Source organism: Anabrus simplex, chromosome 1 (genome assembly GCF_040414725.1).
Source record: "Anabrus simplex isolate iqAnaSimp1 chromosome 1, ASM4041472v1, whole genome shotgun sequence".
NCBI lineage: Eukaryota > Metazoa > Arthropoda > Insecta > Orthoptera > Tettigoniidae > Anabrus > Anabrus simplex.
Window position 1 is genome coordinate 140,604,091 of NC_090265.1, and position 19,558 is coordinate 140,623,648.

General features: G+C 39.8%; 1 protein-coding gene across 1 annotated transcript in view; it reads left to right on the forward strand.

Moving 5' to 3' along the window:
- LOC136858114 (roundabout homolog 2) overlaps positions 1-19,558 on the forward strand; it is a 195,557-nt gene that overhangs the window by 33,806 nt on the left and 142,193 nt on the right. The window contains exon 2 of the mRNA XM_068225269.1: positions 420-728. Within this exon, the coding sequence (XP_068081370.1) occupies positions 420-728 (309 nt within the window). The remainder of the gene's footprint in view (positions 1-419; positions 729-19,558) is intronic.

The following is a 19,558-nucleotide window of genomic DNA, read 5'->3' on the forward strand; positions in this document are numbered from 1 at the left end:
GCGCAGAGCTCTCTAAATAGCCTATGCAATGTCTAGCATTTTAAATCCTAACTCCTAAACTAGTACAGATATTGAAATAATTCTTTCACCAAAATGAACTAGATGAGTGCAGTTAAACATTAAAAAATTCTTTGAAAAATAACATTTTTGAAGGTTGCTAACTGTACCGATCCCCTTAACATTTAGCCACAGCACTTTGGCGACCAAGGCCTACGGTAACGAGTGATGTGACGTCACTTTCGTCACGCACATTTTGCGGATGATCCTCAGCCATAAGACATATCCATGTCAACAATAACCACCACCACCACCATCTCTCTCCCACTGCGTGTTCAAATTATCTGACACAGGCAGTACTTCCCAACCCGTCATCATCAATCGAACTGTCGTTGTAACTGTTTATGGTCTGTTTGTTTCAGCCCAGTACCGCACCCCACGTATTACGGAACACCCCTCGGATATGATGGTGGCCAAGAATGAGCCCGTCACCCTCAACTGCAAGGCTGAGGGCACACCGGAGCCAGTCATCGAGTGGTTCAAGGACGGAGTTCTAGTGAAGACGTCGTCCACGGACATCAAGTCCCACCGCGTGCTGCTACCGGCGGGATCGCTCTTCTTCCTCCGTGTCGTACACGGCAAGAAGGAGCAGGACGACGGGGTGTACTGGTGTGTGGCTAGGAACCAGGCTGGCCATGCAGTTAGCCGTAACGCGACGCTGCAGGTAGCAGGTAAGAACTAGATTACATTAGCAGAGTGGTGCACGTAATTAGGAGAGGCTTGGCTAAATCACAGTAACTGAAATATAACTTAACTGCGGCTTTATCTCAGCGTGAGGAGATAATATGATCCGCTTATTGTGTCCTATAAAGATGCGTCCACACTTCCAGGGTGACCCAAAAATCCGTTAGCATTTTACGAGGCAATACTTTACGGAATATTACAGGTAATAATTGACACACATGATTGGCATAGCATTGGGGTTGTATTGATGCCAAAATAAAGTACAAAAAATGACCAACAGATGGCGGTGGACAGGGATGCTAAAAGACAACATCCGACGGCAATTTCTCACCATACTTACGGATCAGGGATACAGTAGTGCCGGAACGCACCGGAACGGAGTCTGAAACCTTTGTGGAAAGGTGGAACGCAGTCTGAAACCTATTCTTCTTTGAAGTGATTGAAGTTTCTTTGTTTTATAACATTTTAATATTTTAAATCTAACACAGTACTTCAAAGGTCGATAATGAAGAACTTCTGTATCAAATCCCTACTGCCAGCTGTATTTCTACTTACACTACTTCATCAAATCTCTGGAATGTGGGATATGGAATATTGCCTGCTTCAAATTTCTAAACGTGTCAGAACTTTTAAATTTTAAATTAACAGAGAAAACATATACTAGCCGTTTTCAGTAGTATCGTTTCTTTCGTTCTTTGTTTGTTTGTTTGTTTCTTTCTTTCTTTTTTTCTTTCTTTCTTCCTTTCTTTTTCTTCTTGAACCCGCTTGTGTCGGTTTTTGCTTCTGGAAGTCTTGAGTCCTGATCAGCTTTATAAAGTACATAAATAGTTAATAAACAGAAGATGTCTATTTCACAATGATGAAGAAGACCTCGTTCGGTTATTTTAACAAACGGACGGACCGTGAGGAACCTGGAGAATCTACTCACAAAAAAGTATGTTAGAGATGATGACCACGTTAGGGTATGTGATTTAAGTTCAGTTGCCAGTAGTAGTTCTACCTGTGCAGCATCTGCAAGCGAAGGTTTGCCTTCATATCCAAAATACTGCAGTCCTCAACAATCAGAAAGCTTCTTGAATACATATCCTTGGCTAGTTATTGAGGATCAGAAAATTTGCTGCATGGTTGTCCAAAGGGAATGGAACTTGGATTAGGTGTTGAAAGAGAATCAGAGCTATATATTTCAAAAGAATGGGAAAACAATGAGGTTACTTATTATGGAAGCAAAAAAGGGGAAGAAATTATTTTAATCATAACAAGCCAAGGCAAACAGAACAATCACAGATAAAGTTAATCTTGCAGAGAAGCAGCAATTACAACAATTCAGCACACAGTGCAGCAAAATATTGCATTTCATATGATATAAGAAGTACCGTGATTTAATAGATCTACAGGTAGCCAGTGAACTGGTAAAGGGTATAGGCCTCCAGAGTCCTATATCAGCTTCCAGTATAATTAATAGTATTGATATTATGCGTGGAAATAGTTGCAGCTGATTCTAGATTGTCGGTTATTGTAGATTAATCGACAGCAATATAATTTAAAATAATTTTAATTTTATATATCCGTACATATTTCACTGGTGAAGAAACAGTAATGTTTTCTTTAAGTTGCTATACAGTAATTGTAGTCTGCTTCTTCTGAGAGTTTGGTAAATACCTTTTAATAATTGGTTATATTCTAGTGGCCTCTCCCATGAATTTTTAGAGTTCTATGATAGGTAAAAATCTGGTGCGCTAAAATGACAGAGTCTGAAGTATCCTACTATTACCAATTGGTATAGTCTGTGTCATAGAATTGAACTGAGTGTGGGTAAAACCGTAAACTCCGTGTCTGGAGTAAATGAATTTTAGATTTTCATGGATAATGTCTATTCATTGTACCATAGATACCCAAAATATCAGTATCAATAGCAGGCAGACGACTTCGGATTGCAAATAACAAACACCAAAAGAACTGTCTGTGCACTGGGTAGCTTTATCACACCGTAAAGAGTTGCAAAGCTCCGTATGAACACCACCTAATGGCATCAGATGATCAGAATCACAGTTCTAAAGAGCGTTCAATGTATAAATGTCGCTGCCCTTTTATTTCTTCACAGGGGTTTGTTTTTAATTTAGCACTACTGTAATTCCCAAAGTGATGTTGCCATTACGTCAGAGTTCAAACCACTGATTGAACAAATCAAGTAATGAAACTTTCTACATGGGCAGTAGGTGTAGATGGCTTGAAGGAGAAAACAAATTTGCACAGCTATGCGAAAGGTTCTCCATGCCATTCGTCATGGTTCGCGAAGACTTCAAAGATTTCATAAACAGTAATGGTAAATGTGTGAAAGACAATTTGAATAAAGTGAGACTGGCTTTATCAACATTGCCAATAACTAGTAGCACTGACTGTGAAAGGAAATTTAGCATTTTGAATGGCATCATGACACCATCCAAGAACCGTCTTGTAATTGAATATATGCCCACGTTGATGTTCATCAACTTATTCGAGTCACGAGTTCTGTGGGGTCCAACACCTTATTTACAAGAATAAAACATAGGTCGGCTGATGACACAAGAATGAGACAGCGTCAGCTTCAAGAAAATGAAAGATACGGAACACTCTGTTAGCTCTTTTGACTGTGCGTGTTTGCAATTTGTCGCCGTTTATAAGTATTTTTTTCATATAAAGTATTATCATGACAAATAATGTGCAGCTTTTATGCTATTCTCTGTTATTTTATTTTATGTAGAACTATTTTATAGGTCAGCTAATTTGGTATTGAACTTTTATGTGAATTTGACAAATACATTTACTAACCGAAACCGACTTTCAACCTATTAGGTCGTGTTACGTACATTTAGTACGTGTTGAAGAGATGTTAAGTACAGAAATCGCGAAATCAGGAGGTTGTGGGTTCGGATCCCACTAGTGTCTGGTTGGCCATTTTTGTTCTGTACTTAACATCTCTTCAACACGTACTAAATGTACGTAACACGACCTAATAGGTTGAAAGTCGATTTCGATTACAATGCGGTCGTGAAAATTCAATATATATTTATTAACGTTTTGCTATTATTATTATTTTTTTTTTTGCTACTTGCTTTACGTCGCACCGACATAGATAGGTCTTATGGCGACGATGGGATGGGAAAGGCCTAGGAGTTGGAAGGAAGCGGCCGTGGCCTTAATTAAGGTACAGCCCCAGCATTTGCCTGGTGTGAAAATGGGAAACCACGGAAAACCATTTTCAGGGCTGCCGACAGTGGGGCTCGAACCCACGATCTCCCGGATGCAAGCTCACAGCCGCGCGCCTCTACGCGCACGGCCAACTCGCCCGGTAACTATTATTATTATTATTATTATTATTATTATTATTATTATTATTATTATTATTATTATTTACCAGAAAATCTAGAAAATTAATAAGATGTATAATACCGTAACTAATTAACAGTGCTGGTGGCAAATATGTCTTAACTAGCAAATGTACGCGTGTTTCGCTACGGTGAAATGACATGGCGTATGGCTTTTAGTGCCGGGAGTGTCTAAGGACATGTTCGGTTCACCAGGTGCAGGTCTTTCGATTTGACTCCCTTAGGCGACCTGCGCGTCATGATGAGGATGAAATGATGATGAAGACGACACATACACCCAGCCCCCGTGCCAGAGAAATTAACCAATAATGGTTGAAATTCCCGACCCTGCCGGGAATCGAACCCTGGGTCCCTGTGACCAAAAGCCAGCACGCTAACCATTTAGCCATGGAGACTGACTTTCGCTACGGTATTATACATTGTATACGGATTTCTACGTAAATTAACGTATACGCAGAGAGTAAGATTTTAATAAATTGTATATCTCTTAGCGATATCCGAGAACCACCACGGGGAAGTTTCTATACCTTCTTTCCGGTGTAAAGTGAGCGTTGGTGAGTTTTGATGATCAGACTCCTTTTTTAGTGGTCTACATGGTTGGTCCTCTGATATTTTCTCGTATCTCCTCTATTTATACGTTTGATTGAGTTAGAAACTATGAATAGGGTGAAATTTGGCTACAGTTGTCACACATTGCTTTATTTTTCCCATACTTATGTGGCAGCTAAAATCATAAACTTTGGCTTGCATGTGGCCACTGTTTGTGCCAATGGGCTACACTCTACGGTACTGTTGAAATATTGACAGCCACCCTTAGTGCTATTGGAAGACGATTGTAACCTCCAACGGTATTCCGCAAATAGCCCACAGAATGGGAGCTTGACGTCTCTCTCGCCTTCTACCCAACGAACGACCACGAGTTTACAGGAATGATGACGAAAAGGGCATTACGTTACTTCCTTGCTGGCAAGTAGCCAGGCACGTTGCCATGGTAACCGATAGGTTCATTGTCGGTCTGCGACAAAGCACGAAACCCCCGCAGAAAATAGTAATTTTCTCCGTCATTTGAAGAGTAAGCGAAATTATGAAGATAACAAAAATATTCAAAATGAAGGGACGTCTCACATGTAGTCTACAGCATGTACGGGAAATCAATAGTGTGTGAAAAAACATCAAATAACTTGTTGATCTCCCTATAAACCCCCAGTCTGTTCCGTGATTTTCAAATCAACTGCATATCAAAATCAGCTCCTGAATAAGTATACTCTAAATATGAAGTTTAGTCGACATCAATCCATCCGTTTTGCTGTGATGGTGGAACAGACAAACAAACTGACACGAAAGTTAAAAATCACTGATATGATCTTGAGTTGACCTAAAGCGGATAAATATCAGAAAAATAAACGAAACAACAGGCATCAGACCTCCTAGAACCGTATATATATATATAAAATAACATGTCCTGACTGACTGACTGACTGACTGACCGACCGACCGACTGACTGTCTGAGATTCATCATCGCTGAGCCAAAACTACTGGATATAAAGAAATGAAATTTTGAGGATATATTTATATTACAGTGTAGGTGCTCACTAAGGAAGGATTTTTGTATAGAATATATCATCGCTAAGGGGGTGAAAAGGGGGGTTAATTTTTAAAATGAGTTTATCTGTATCTCAAAAACGAAACAATTCAAAGTTGTGAAAACTGGTATTTGGAATATACTTTAAAAATAAAGAAACACGTATTTTTTGTTTCCGAAAAATTCACTGAAGGGGGGTAAAAATAAGTGAAGTTTGAATTCGTTTTACGAAGATGCTTCTATCTCAAAAACTGAAGATGTTCCAGACGCGAAAATTGATACATGGAACATCTTTTAAAATAAAGAAACACGTATTTTTCCCGGAAAAACCACATATGGGTTGACAAGAAGTGGAAATAGGGGTGAAATTTTAAAATGAGTATATCTCATAAACTAAACATGTTACAGAGGTAAAAAATGTTTTTTGGAATCTGCTTTAAGAATAAAGAAACCTGTATTTTTGTTTGTTTCCGGAAAATCCATTTAAAAGGGGTGAAAAGGGCAGAATACGGGGTTTAATTCTGTTTATGAGGATACATACAGTATATCTCAAAAATTTAATATGTTACAGACGTGTAAAATAAACAACTTTCTTTTGTTTTCGGAAAATCCACTTGAGAGGTGAAAACAACTGAAAAGTGGGTACATTTTTTAAATGAGTATATCTAAAATATATCACAAAAACCTAGCTTGTTACAGACGGAAAAGTGGTATTTGCAATTTCTTTTAAAAATAAATGAACACAAATTTTTGTTTTCAGAAATTCCACATAAGGGAAAGAGGGGGGGGGGGGGAAGTAGTGAGGAAGGAGTTGAATTATTTATGAAAGTTTTTGTTGCACATCTAATGACAACAAACTTTTCGAATTGTTAATTTCCAGTCCAGCACACAATGCTACTTTTCTCGTTTTGGTCTATCGTGTTTTTACTATTATGAGGATACTTATATCTCAAAAACTGAAGATGTTACAGACATGAAACATTAAAAAAAAGGAACACGTATTTTTGTTTTCGGAAAGTCCACTTAATGAGGGAAGGGGGTGAAAAGAAGTAAAGTAGTTACATTATTTTTTGAGGATACATATATCTCAGAAACTGAAAATGTTACAGATGTTAAAATTGGTACTTGGGATCTTCTTTAAGAATAGAGAAACACTTTTTCGTTTCCAGAAAATTCACTTACGGGGTGAAAAGAATTGAAAAAACGGGTGGAGTTTTAAAATGAGTATCGTCATCTTACTTTTCTTCTACCGCTTTTCCCACACCTGTGGGGTCGCGGGTGGGAACTGTGTCGCATATGCGAACTTTGCCATGTTTCACGGCCGGATGCCCTTCCTGACGCCAACCCTACTGTCTGTGTAAGAATGTATTCAATATTTCGTGTTCCTGTTGAGGATGGTAGTTTGATACCTTGAGTTAATGTGAAGAGGAGAGTGTTTGGACAAACACAAACAACCCGCCCCCGAGCCAGAAGAATTAATCACACGCGATTAAAATCCCCGAGCCAGGTGGGAATCGAAACCGGAAACCTCTGAACCGAAGGCATCAACGCTGATCATTCAGCCAAGGAGTTGGACAATTTTTAAATGAGTATCTCAAAAACATAACATTCTACAGACGTGAAAATTTGTATTTTGAATCACCTTTAAAAGTAAGCACATTTTTCTTTTCCGACTTGAGAGAGGACTGTTTCTCACATGTATAGTTCCACGTCGCATATTCCAGATTTAGCTCTGCCAGTAGCCTGGTCTTAGCAATACCACAAACGTGGTTTACAAAGAGGTTCTGAGGTAAGTGATATTCATTTCTTCGGAGAGTTTTTATACTTTAGGGTTTTTCAGACGATGTCTTAGTGCAGTACCGAGGAACAATTTATTTCATCAAATTACGAAATCCTCGCGAGCGGAGTCGTGAGTAACAGCTAGATTATATGTATAGGATATTCCAGGTCTCATTTTTGCAGATGACATACGTCTGCTCACACTGACTCCCGCTGGCATACAGGGAAGTATAAACTAAGTGTGGTCTTTATATAAGCTATACGGGAAGGACTGCCTGAAGTGGTATTAGGAATAGGTTGGAACCTCCCTCGTACTTATCGAGAAATTATCACAAGCATAAAATTGGGGCCAGAAACCAACATACAGAGATGGGCAGGTTTTCTTTCGTAAACATGACCATAAGGGATTGGAATAAATCACCTGCAGCAGTCTTTGATAGATTTCCTTCCGGTATCAAGTCATTTCAGAAGATCATTAGAGCTAGTGTAAAGTGAAAAGTTAAAGTTGTAACTTACAGACACTGAATTAGTGATTTTTTGCTTGATTTAGATTGTTAAACTGGTAGTATTTCTTCTAGTATTCTCTTTCCAGGGAATTGTTTGCTGTACTGATGTTGTTTTTGTTGGTTAATTACCTATGTTTTTAACTTTACCTTATTATCACTTTTAATTTTAAGCTAGTAGAAAGTGCAACCTATAGTATTGTAACCTGTAATGTTAAGACCTGGAAATACATAAGTTATGTGTGAATTTGTATATGATGATACTGGATTCAGAATGTTAAACCAGTGGTATTTCTTTTAATATTTTCCTTCCATGATTTGCCTGTTGTTTTTGTTGTTGTTGGATAATTATTTTTAACTTTACTATATTATCATTGTAATGTTAAACTAGTAGTAAGATCAATATTAGTACTGTAAGCCGTAATGTTAAGCACTGGATACACTTAAGAATGTTAAACTAGTAATATTTCTTGTAATATTTTCTCTTCATGGAATTGGTTGTTGTACTTTTGTTGTTTTACTTTGTTGTTGTTGATGGGTAATTATGTTTTAACTTTACCTTATTATCACACTGCTGTAAGAGACCATTGCCATCGGGATATTTCCTAATTGGGATGCATTTCTTAATAATAATAATAATAATAATAATAATAATAATAATAATAATAATAATAATAATAATAAGTGGCAAATCACTGAAAGAGTGGAACTGAAAATGAATGTACAGAAAACCAAAAAAGAAGGATATAAATTGTCAAAGAATGAACAATGATGGATGGGTGAGACGAGATTACAACTTGTCAAGAAAGTACAGTATTTGGGTATTATATTAAGTGGAAATGGAAAATGGTCAGAACAAATAAAAAGAGCTAAACTAAGGTATATAAGTTCACTGACAGCTATTAACATTTCGAATTTGAAAAATTCCGAACAGTGATTAAAGAGTATATAAAATGGTTTTAATGCATTAGTTAAACCTAGGGTGTTGTACGGAGTACAGATCTGATGAGTTGAAGGAAAAGTTTACACACGTGATGCAATTACGAGTAGATTTGCTAAAATAATTATGGGACTACCCAGTTGTACAGTAGCTGAATGATATGCAATGATGTAGTCTGCAGGTATAACTGTCCGAGACTGAAGTTGGGATCAGGTGGCAAAGTATTAGAGAAAGCCTGCCAACACCAAATGAAACATGAGAACCAATGATACTGGGTGGATGTGGTACGGAACATTTTTGATACGATATGAATGGAATACTACTGGTAAAGAGATTGCATAGAGCAGCTATGAAGATGTAAAAACAAGTTCTAAGAGTTAGTGAAAAGCAACAAATTGCTTCACAGTGTAAAAATAAAGGGTCACTAGAGGAATTCTGGAATGTAATTGGGAGAATGAGAATAAATATAGATAATATAACAAATAAGGAAATGAGGGGCGTAATATTGTGGTTAATGGGGGTTCATAAAAATAAAGCATAAAAACAAAATAGGGATGAAATTAAATGTTTATTCTGTTCGGAAGAAATTGGGTGGGCACACCTTATAAAAGATTGTTTAGAGACAAGGCAATAAGCGAGAAATGTATAGATGTAGAGGATATGAGAAAAATTGGTCATGAAAATCAGCTGTATACGATTTTTAAAGTTATTGAGCAGAGAGTGGATGCATCCGGGAAGAATTGCAAAATTAGTCATCATTATTAGGAAAATGTGGAGTAGTAAATTGATGGAAGTAAAAGAAGTGATACATGCTAGTTAGTAACAGAATGGTGCCTAAGGCAACCTAGAAAATATAACTCCGTTGAAGTCTAGAGCAGTTAGATATATATATAAAAGTTATATAATTAATTTTCCGTCGAAGTTCCATTAGTCTGCATGTGTTTTGTTTTTCTTTCGATAGTCAATATTTAATATTCATTTCAGGAGTCGGACATGATATGGAGGGACTAAGGATGACTATTGTGGTGACCTCTTTGGGGGTATCTGGTGAACCTCCATAGATTGTCCGAGAAGTTTCATTTCTTACAATAATGTTTCTAACACACTTTCCAGGCCATTCTTTCCCTGTTCAATTTCTAAATCACTTACAAATGTTGAATTTTGATTCATGATATTTTCCGGACACCTTATATTTGTGTTTTTACTGCTTTCCCTGTTCCGTTTATGCCCTCGCAGGCGTCGGGTCCTTCAACCACTTCTCATACAAAGTACGGTCCAGTGCCAATCTTCTCAATTCTGCTGGAGTCTTTCCCCTCTATTGTACCAGGTCAAAGACGTAGGTGTCCCACTCCAGCCTCGGTCATCCCCTCCCTCTTTTTCCCGCTGGTCTTGCTTGGAATATTTGTTTAGGCTTCCTTTCCTCTTCCATCCTCACCATCCAAGTTCCTTCTTTTCAATTAAACTAATCAGTGGTTCTTGGTTAAGACACTCTTCCCTGTTCCTAGTATTCCTAACCATATCTCTCCTTGTCCTTCCAACTGTTTTACGCAAATACTTCATTTCTGTGGCAGTGAGTCTGCTCTCGAAATTACTCTGCAGTGTCCAGCTTTGAGATCCGTGCGTCAGCACTGGAAGATATACTGATTTGTATATTCTCATATTTTTCCTGGTAACTTCTCTCTTTCCTATGATGGTATTATTAATATTATAATATAGATTGTTAGCTTTATGGATTCTGTGATTTATTCCAGAATCCACTTTCCCATCTGCTGTTATGATGCTGCCTAAATATTCAAACTGTTGAACCTGTTCTAAAATCTCATTCTGCCACTCGGTGTTAAGGTCTTTTTGTTCTTTCCTAGTAAGATGCATAACTTTACTTTTACTAACATTAAGTTCCATCTCCCTGTCTTGGAGTGCGCACCCCCATTCCATCACTGCCCTCTGTAATTTATCTCTATCTGTTGCCAAAAGTGTAATATCATCTGCGTATGCTAGTGTCTGTACCCATACTGGTCTCATCTTGAAATTTCCAAATTTACATGTACTTGTTCGCCTCTTACATTGTTTAATAACTTGATCCATGAATATTATAAAGAGTATAGGACTAATCCCGTCACATTGCTTGACACTTCTTTACATTGTAAATTCCTTTGAGGTTTGGCCACTTATCCTCACTATACCTATAACCCTCCTGTATATACTTTTAATCACCCTAGTCAGTTTGGGGGTAATATGTGCCTTCTGTAAAGCCATCCATAGCTCTTCTCTCGGTACTCTGTCAAATGCCGACTTCAAATCGATAAATGCTGCAAATAGTTCTCCTTCCCGATTTAGGATATTTTCTGCTGCATTTCTCAAACAGAAGATCCATTCTTGTGTATTCCGATGAGGTCTAAATCCAGCCTGTTCTTCTTCCAGTTCTTCTTCCACTTGCTCCCTAAGTCTCTTCTCTATTATAGTTGAATATAACTTCTGGAGAACTGATGATAAGCATATCGCTCTGTAATTATGACAGTCAGTTGAGCTTCCCTTCTTGAAATGGGAACTATGATGTTTCGCTCCCAATCTTCTGGCATTTTCTCAAAGTCCCAAACTAACTTCAAGAGATCCCAGATCCATTTCCCCAGTTCTCTTCCTCCGAATTTCACAATCTCCGGGTGAATATTATCCCAGCCTGCTGCTTTACCAGTCTTGATTGCCTTAATTGCCTCATGCACTTCCTTCATTCTAATACCTTCCCCCTTTTCGCTCTCTCCACTATTATCGTCTTCCATTGCTGTCATGACCACCATTCTATTACTTTCCTTTAAGTTTTCTGAGCAATATTCGTCCTTTATGTTGGTTTTCAGCCTGTTATTTTTATCCTTAATATCTCTGATTTTCTTTCCCCCTTTTCTCCTCAAGCTTTTCACCACATGCCAGAACTTTCTTTCATTTTCCTTATATCTCTTCTATTTCCTTTCCGAAGTGTTCCTAAGATTCCTTTTTAGCTTCCTTGCCTGCTCTCCCTGTTGCATTTTTAGTTGTATATATGTTATTTTGTCCTCCACACTTTTTGATTTCATATATCTTTTCCATGCTTTCTCTTTACTGCAACCGCTTCCCTTACTGTTTCGCTCCACCATCTTGTCTGTCTCCTATTTCCTTTGACTCTATTGATCCCGCACATCTCTGTAGCTACCTGATTAATCGTATCTTTCATCACCTTCCATTCGTCTTCCACGTTCCACATACCTCTGTGATTTTGCTCCTTCTGTATGAGTTTTTCGCTCAACTTATTATCATGTTCCCGTCGCTTGGAGATATCCTCTAAGGCAGATACTTTCACTTTGACATAATTCATTTTCGTTGATTCTCATATATATCTGAACCGGGTTTCCATTACCAATGAACGATGTTCAGTGTTGCGTTCCGCACTGCAGAATACCCTCACATCCATTACATCACAGTGGGTATTCTTTGTGTACACATAGTAGTCTATTGTACTTCGTACAATTCTGCTTATTGCCTCGATGTTAATTTGATGGATCTGTTTATGAGGGAAGAAAGAATTCCCTATTCGCATTTCATTATCTATGCAGAACTCAAGCATTCTCTTCCCGTTGATGTTCAGAGTTCTCTCTGCCCCATACCCTCCCAAGCTTCCACGACCAGAACTCATCTTATTCCCAACTCTAGCATTCCAGTCCTTCATTTTTATCAGCGATTCTATGGTATGTATGGTATGTCCTATGGAGGGAAGAGTAAAATATCTCCTTTTCTGTCTCATCACTATCTTCAGTGGGAGCATTTATTTGTATGAGAGCAACTTTTCGGTTATTTTCCAGATCAAGAACTAATCTCATCCTTGGGCTAATCCACCACTTTATTATTTAATTGTTAATTTGTGACAATTCCGACTCCTTCTTTAGCTCGACTTCTCTTATCTACTCCTGAATATCTCAGAACATATCCCTTGTCCCGTTCCCTGTTCCCTTTTTCTTCACTTCACTAATCCCGAGAATTTCGAGTTTGTATTTCTTCATCTCCTCCACCACGTCCACTTCTTTGCCTGTCACAGAGGTAATATTCCAGGTTCCGATTCTCATATTCCGTTTCTCGTCAATTCGTCGTCTTGTGATCCGTCCGGCTTCAAATCTAATTTTTCTCTGATTGTTTTGAAATACACTCCATATGGGTAATTAACCCTGTGATGGACCTAGGACAGTGAGAGGAGTCCTCCCTTAAAGCCTCTGTCTTTGCTTGATTTCTTTTTTGGGTTTACTCTCATAGCCTTTGGGTCAAAACCCTATCCACAACGCAGTGGATTGCCTCAGTTGATCCGCGGGTGCTTATTTGGTATAACCTTATTCACACCTTCCCTGCATATCTACAGGAACTTCCCCTTTCAGCCATTTTGACGCGCCGTGTCGGGGTTGAGGCCCCCCATTCCAGTCTGTTCCCTAAAGAGCACTGATTGGCTCCTACTCAATTCAGAACCAGTCCCCAACCGGGACGAGACCAGGCACAGCTGCGTGTTTTTCAGTTTGCTATATTGAGTTTTGTAAACTGCATATATCGAAAATTTAAAATAATCAATATCCTCTCCCGGATGTATGGATTCCGAGATTATGGAAGATGGGTATTAACTTGTAAATCTCCTGCCAACCTTATGGTTGCGTGTTTTTACATAACCCATCAACTACGGGTATTATATAGTGTAAATATATTCAGCCCTCATTTGATTTTTTGATTTTTGATTTATTCATTCTGACACCAATACATGTTTGCCAAAGGACACTGAACAGCTCACAAGTTGTTTGAAAATAAAATTGAATTGTTGGTTTCGTAAAAGAAATATCAATGTACTCAAGAATATGAAGCGTTTATTATACAAATGGTTCCGCATTATTACCACTGAGAATTTTATAATCGTGATAATTTTGTCCTGAATATTTCTGTCCAGTCTGTACGATTTCCGCCATTCGACAACATTTCTGGGGGTAATCGCTCCAGCACCCAGAAAGTCCTCTTCTTCGTATGTTCATGACGCTGTAGGCTCTCTGGAAGTAGGGCATTGCTGGTGTATATGCATCCTGTTTTTCTTTATCTATGTCTGCAGTTAAGAACAGTGATGAATTTAATTAGCGAATACCATAGCGATAAACAAAATTATCCATAAATAGATTTTATGACCATCCATTGATACCAGCATTTACTCGTACAATTGAAGCTCTTCACAGCAACTGAACATGCGTCATTTTGTCGATTCCCCGCACGATTCTTCTCTCTTGTCAGATAGTGCGTAGAACTTCTTCTAGGTCCATCTGCCGTATCTGTAGTATGTGATAAATCCACGAAGAGAAGCAGCAGCAACTAGAACAGTTTTACACAACACCATTCAGCAGATCTACCTGAAAGTTATCAAAGAAAGGTACTCTGATATCTGTCTTCATTGTGAAGGTGGTCCACGTCGGTAGATGCAGAGTAGATCGCGGCCATAAGTGGCCACGCCTGGTCCGTGGTCCAAGAGATCTGCACTCTGACCGGCCAACCGAGCAGATGAGGGGTGGCCACGGCTCTACCGTGGCTCTACGCCTCTGCATTCGGAAGAAGGGGCAGGGCTGCACCTCACGGCTGGCCCCAACCGTCGGCTGTCCTGAGAATGGTTTCCCGTGGTTTTCCATTCTCCTGCACTAAGGCAAATGCGGGGACAGTTACTAGAATAGGCCACGGCCCTCCAACCACCTCACCTTCTCTGAGCATCTCCTTCACCGCAACATATCTCTCGGCCTGAGAGACGGCGTTACCGTCCAAGAGGCCCGCCTCCCGCTTCAGGGGAAGAATGAAAACGTGTTAGTAGTAGTAGTTGGTCAACGCCCTTATCTCTGGAGATGATCTAGAGATTCAGAACTGCTGCTTTTCTTTTTCAGAATGTTATCGAACGCCAATTTGGAAGTTAGGAGGAAACTGGAAGACACCAGCGGTCTCACAGCCAAAGCAAGCCATAAGCAATCAACCAAGGAGAATTCGTTCAGTCTTGACCTAACTGACTAATGCAGCAAGTTGCAATGGTGGTTACCATTTAGAGAGAGAGAGAGAGAGAGAATGTGTGTAGGGGGATGTGTTTTATCCCCTTTCGGACGCGTACTGTACCTAACACTTATTTGCTGATGGCCCCAAGGCTTCAGTCGTCCCGTGACTCGGTCGCAGACTGATCCTCAAAACAGATCATCAGTCCTTAACCTCGCCTGGAGTTCGGCTGTCACCTCAAGGACATCACCAAATACGATGAGGGTGTGTTGCTTCCTTGACCTAACGCAAGAAGCTTTCGTAGAGGTGATGGCCCCTCCCCGCCATCACCCGTGGCGACCATCCAGTAAGTCGATGCGCTTTGTCGCCTCCGGAATCCTTTCGGACGCGCACCTCATCCCGCGTATTTGCTAATATCCTCGAAGTCAGTCGTTCCCGACACTCGGGACTGAATCCCCAAACAGAGAAAAACCCTGTTCTGAGGAGCAGTGACCTCGTGTCGAGCTCGGCTGTAACCCCGACGATATTAACAAGTACAGTGGGGTAGTACCAGCTGCGATCGCAGTAGGCTTCCCCGTAGTGATGGCCCCTCCCCGCCATCACCCGTGGCAACCATCCAGAGAGTCAGCACGCTTGATTGCCCCCGAAATCCTTACGGACGCGTGCTGGGTGAACGGGGAATAGTGAAAATGTCCCTTACCCTTCTTATATTAACTGAATGCGGACTGCACAGTAAGCGAGCTGTTCAACAATAGTATGTTTCTGTCGTGTCTTGGTGTTGGCTGTGCACCGAATGTATTGTGACTATAGAGCAGAATAAAGGCTTTTCCCAATCCCATTATTTCCTACTAGATCTTAAAATTACGTTACACAAAAGAATAAGGTCGTACGAAAGAAGAACTAAGTTTCTCCAGTATATTATATACCGGTAGTTTTATACCGGAGAATTGTTGAATTGGGCTGTGAAACTCCTGATCTCGCATTATATTCTGGACACATATTCCTGTAAGGATATCAGATACTGTAGTAGTGTTATAACCTCAAGCCTGTAGATGGTGCATCACGCTCAATGAACAGTGATTACTACGTATCGCGTGCACTACAAGCTGCCGTTTCCTCATACATTAATACGTTTTTGTGGCAATAATAAGTTTGTACGTTTCCTTAGAAACAACTCCGACATATCAAGCTTCCAAAAACTGACCGTAATATTATTTCCAGTTATTCAGAGTACTTCCTTTGTAATATTCAGGCCGTATCGAGGCGTTCAGTTCCTAGAGTCCAGATGCATGTCCCATAAAATCTAAATACTCCCTTAAATAGCTGCATAAATTTTCCCCTTTCACCTTATATCAGAAGTAACCGAGCTCGATAGCTGCAGTCGCTTAAGTGCGACCAGTATCCAGTATTCGGGAGATAGTGGGTTCGAACCCCACTGTCGGCAGCCCTAAGATGGTTTTTCGTGGTTTCACATTTTCACACCAGGTAAATGCTGGGGCTGTACCTTAATTAAGGCCACGGCCGATTCCTTCCCATTCCTAGGCCTTTCCTGTCCCATCGTCGCCATAAGACCTATCTGTGTCAGTGCGACGTAAAGCAACTAGCAAACAAAACAATTCTATCCTTTCTGGTCTTGCCCTCGATACCTCTTAGGAATTTAATCTCCGCTGTCTGTATTCTACTCTCCTCTCGTTTCGTTGTAGTCTACGATCCAGCTGCATAGGTTAGTATGGGTCCATAATAGGTTGAATAATTTCTTACATTACTTTTATCCACAAAATACCCCTTACACTCTGGTAGAAGCTGTTTGCTTGTATTCTTTTCCCAGTTTCCTTGGTTATCTTTCCATCTTCTGTGATCACATTTACGAAGTACTTGAAACTTTTAACCACTTCCAGAATTTTACCATTCATTTTTATCTTTTCCTTCCTTCCTTCCTTCCTTCCTTCCTTCCTTCCTTCCTTCCTTCCTTCCTTCCTTCCTTCGCCTTGTCATCACTATTGTTTTACTTTTCTCTGTGCTTACTTTCATCCCAAATTTTTCTATCTCTTGATTCCATACATCTAATTGTTTTTGCACTTCCGTTTCATCCTCACCCCATATCACTATATCATCTGCAAACAACATGGCTTTTGTTGCCTGTCTTCCCAGTCTCTGTTTAAAGTTCTTATGAATTTCATCCATGACTATGACTTCTGTGCTAGTATGGGTTTAGCAGTTACGAATACATTCTTCAAGCATAAGGCTATTCACCGCTACACATGGGAGGCTAGGGGTACCAGATCCATAATAGACTATATCTTAACGGACTTTGAATTCAGGAAATCTGTTAGGAATGTACGAGTTTTTCGCGGATTTTTCGATGATACAGACCAGTATCTGATCTGTAGTGAACTAAGTATCTCTAGGCCTAGGGTAGAGAAAGTGAAATCTGTCTGCAAACGAATAAGGGTAGAAAATCTCCAGGACAAGGAAATTAGACAGAAGTACATGGATATGATTAGTGAGAAGTTTCGAACAGTAGACAGTAAGCAGGTTCAGGATATAGAAAGTGAATGGGTGGCATACAGGGATGCTGTAGTAGAAACAGCAAGGGAATGCCTAGGAACAACTGTGTGTAAAGATGGGAAAAGGCGAACATCTTGGTGGAATGGTGAAGTGAGAGCAGCCTGTAAACGTAAAAAGAAGGCTTATCAGAAATGGCTCCAAACAAGGGCCGAGGCAGACAGGGATTTGTACGTAAATGAAAGAAACAGAGTGAAATAAATAGTGGTTGAATCCAAAAAGAAGTCATGGGAAGATTTTGGTAATAACTTGGAAGGGTTAGGTCAAGCAGCTGGGAAACCTTTCTGGACAGTAATAAAGAATCTTAGGAAGGGAGGGAAAAAGGAAATGAACAGTGTTTTGGGTAATTCAGGTGAACTCATAATAGATCCCAGGGAATCACTGGAGAGGTGGAGGGAATATTTTGAACATCTTTTCAATGTAAAAGTAAATCATCCTGGTGGTGTTGCAAACATCGAAGCTCATGGGGAGGAGGAAAATGATGTTGGTGAAATTATGCTTGAGGAAGTGGAAAAGATGGTAGAAAAACTCCATTGTCATAAGGCAGCAGGAATAGATGAAATTAGATCTGAAATGGTGAAGTATAGTGGGAAGGCAGAGATGAAATGGCTTCATAGAGTAGTAAAATTAGCGTGGAGTGTTGTTAAGGTACCTTCAGATTGGACAAAAGCAGTAATTGCACCTATCTATAAGCAAGGGAATAGGAAGGATTGCAACAACTATCGAGGTATCTCATTGATTAGTATTCACTGGCATCTTGGAGGGAGGGTGCGATCAGTCGTTGAGAGGAAATTGGATGAAAACCAGTGTGGTTTCAGACCACAGTGAGGCTGTCAGGATCAGATTTTCAGCATGCGCCAGGTAATTGAAAAATGCTACGAGAGAAATAGGCAGTTGTGTTTATGTTTCGTAGATCTAGAGAAAGCATATGACAGGGTACCGAGGGAAAAGATGTTCACTATACTGGGGGACTATGGAATTAAAGGTAGATTATTAAAATCAATCAAAGGCATTTATGTTGACAACTGATGGTAGAATGAGTTCTTGGTTCAGGGTACTTACAGGGGTTAGACAAGGCTGTAATCTTTCACCTTTGTTGTTCGTAGTTTACATGGATCATCTGCTGAAAGGTATAAAATGGCAGGGAGGGATTCAGTTAGGTGGAAATGTAGTAAGCAGCCTGGCCTATGCTGACGACTTGGTCTTAATGGCAGACTGTGCCGAAAGCCTGCAGTCTAATATCTTGGAACTTGAAAATAGGTGCAATGAGTATGGTATGAAAATTAGCCTCTCGAAGACTAAATTGATGTCAGTAGGTAAGAAATTCAACAGAATTGAATGTCAGATTGGTGATACAAAGCTAGAACAGGTCGAGAATTTCAAGTATTTAGGTTGTGTGTTCTCCCAGGATGGTAATATAGTGAGAGAGATTGAATCTAGGTGTAGTAAAGCTAATGCAGTGAGCTCGCAGTTGCGATCAGCAGTATTCTGTAAGAAGGAAGTGAGCTCCCAGACGAAACTATCTTTACATCGGTCTGTTGTCAGCCCAACTTTGCTTTATGGGAGAGAAATCTGCGTGGACTCAGGATATCATATTCATAAGTTAGAAGTAACAGACATGAAAGTAGCAAGAATGATTGCTGGTACAAACAGGTGGGAACAATGGCAGGAGGATGCTCGGAATGAGGATATAAAGGCTAATTTAAGAATGAACTCGATGGATGAAGCTGTACGCATAAACCGGCTTCGGTGGTAGGGTCATGTGAGGCGAATGGAGGAGGATAGTTACCTAGGAGAATAATGGACTCTGCTATGGAGGGTAAGAGAAGTAGAGGGAGACCAAGACGATGATGGTTAGACTCGGTTTCTAACGATTTAAAGATAAGAGGTATAGAACTAAATGAGGTCACAACACTAGTTGCAAATCGAGGATTGTGGCGATGTTTAGTAAATTCTCAGAGGCTTGCAGACTGAACGCTGAAAGGCATAACAGTCTATAATGATAATGTATACATGTATGTACTATGATAAATAGTATATCCCCGTCGGAGACCACTTTCAACTTTA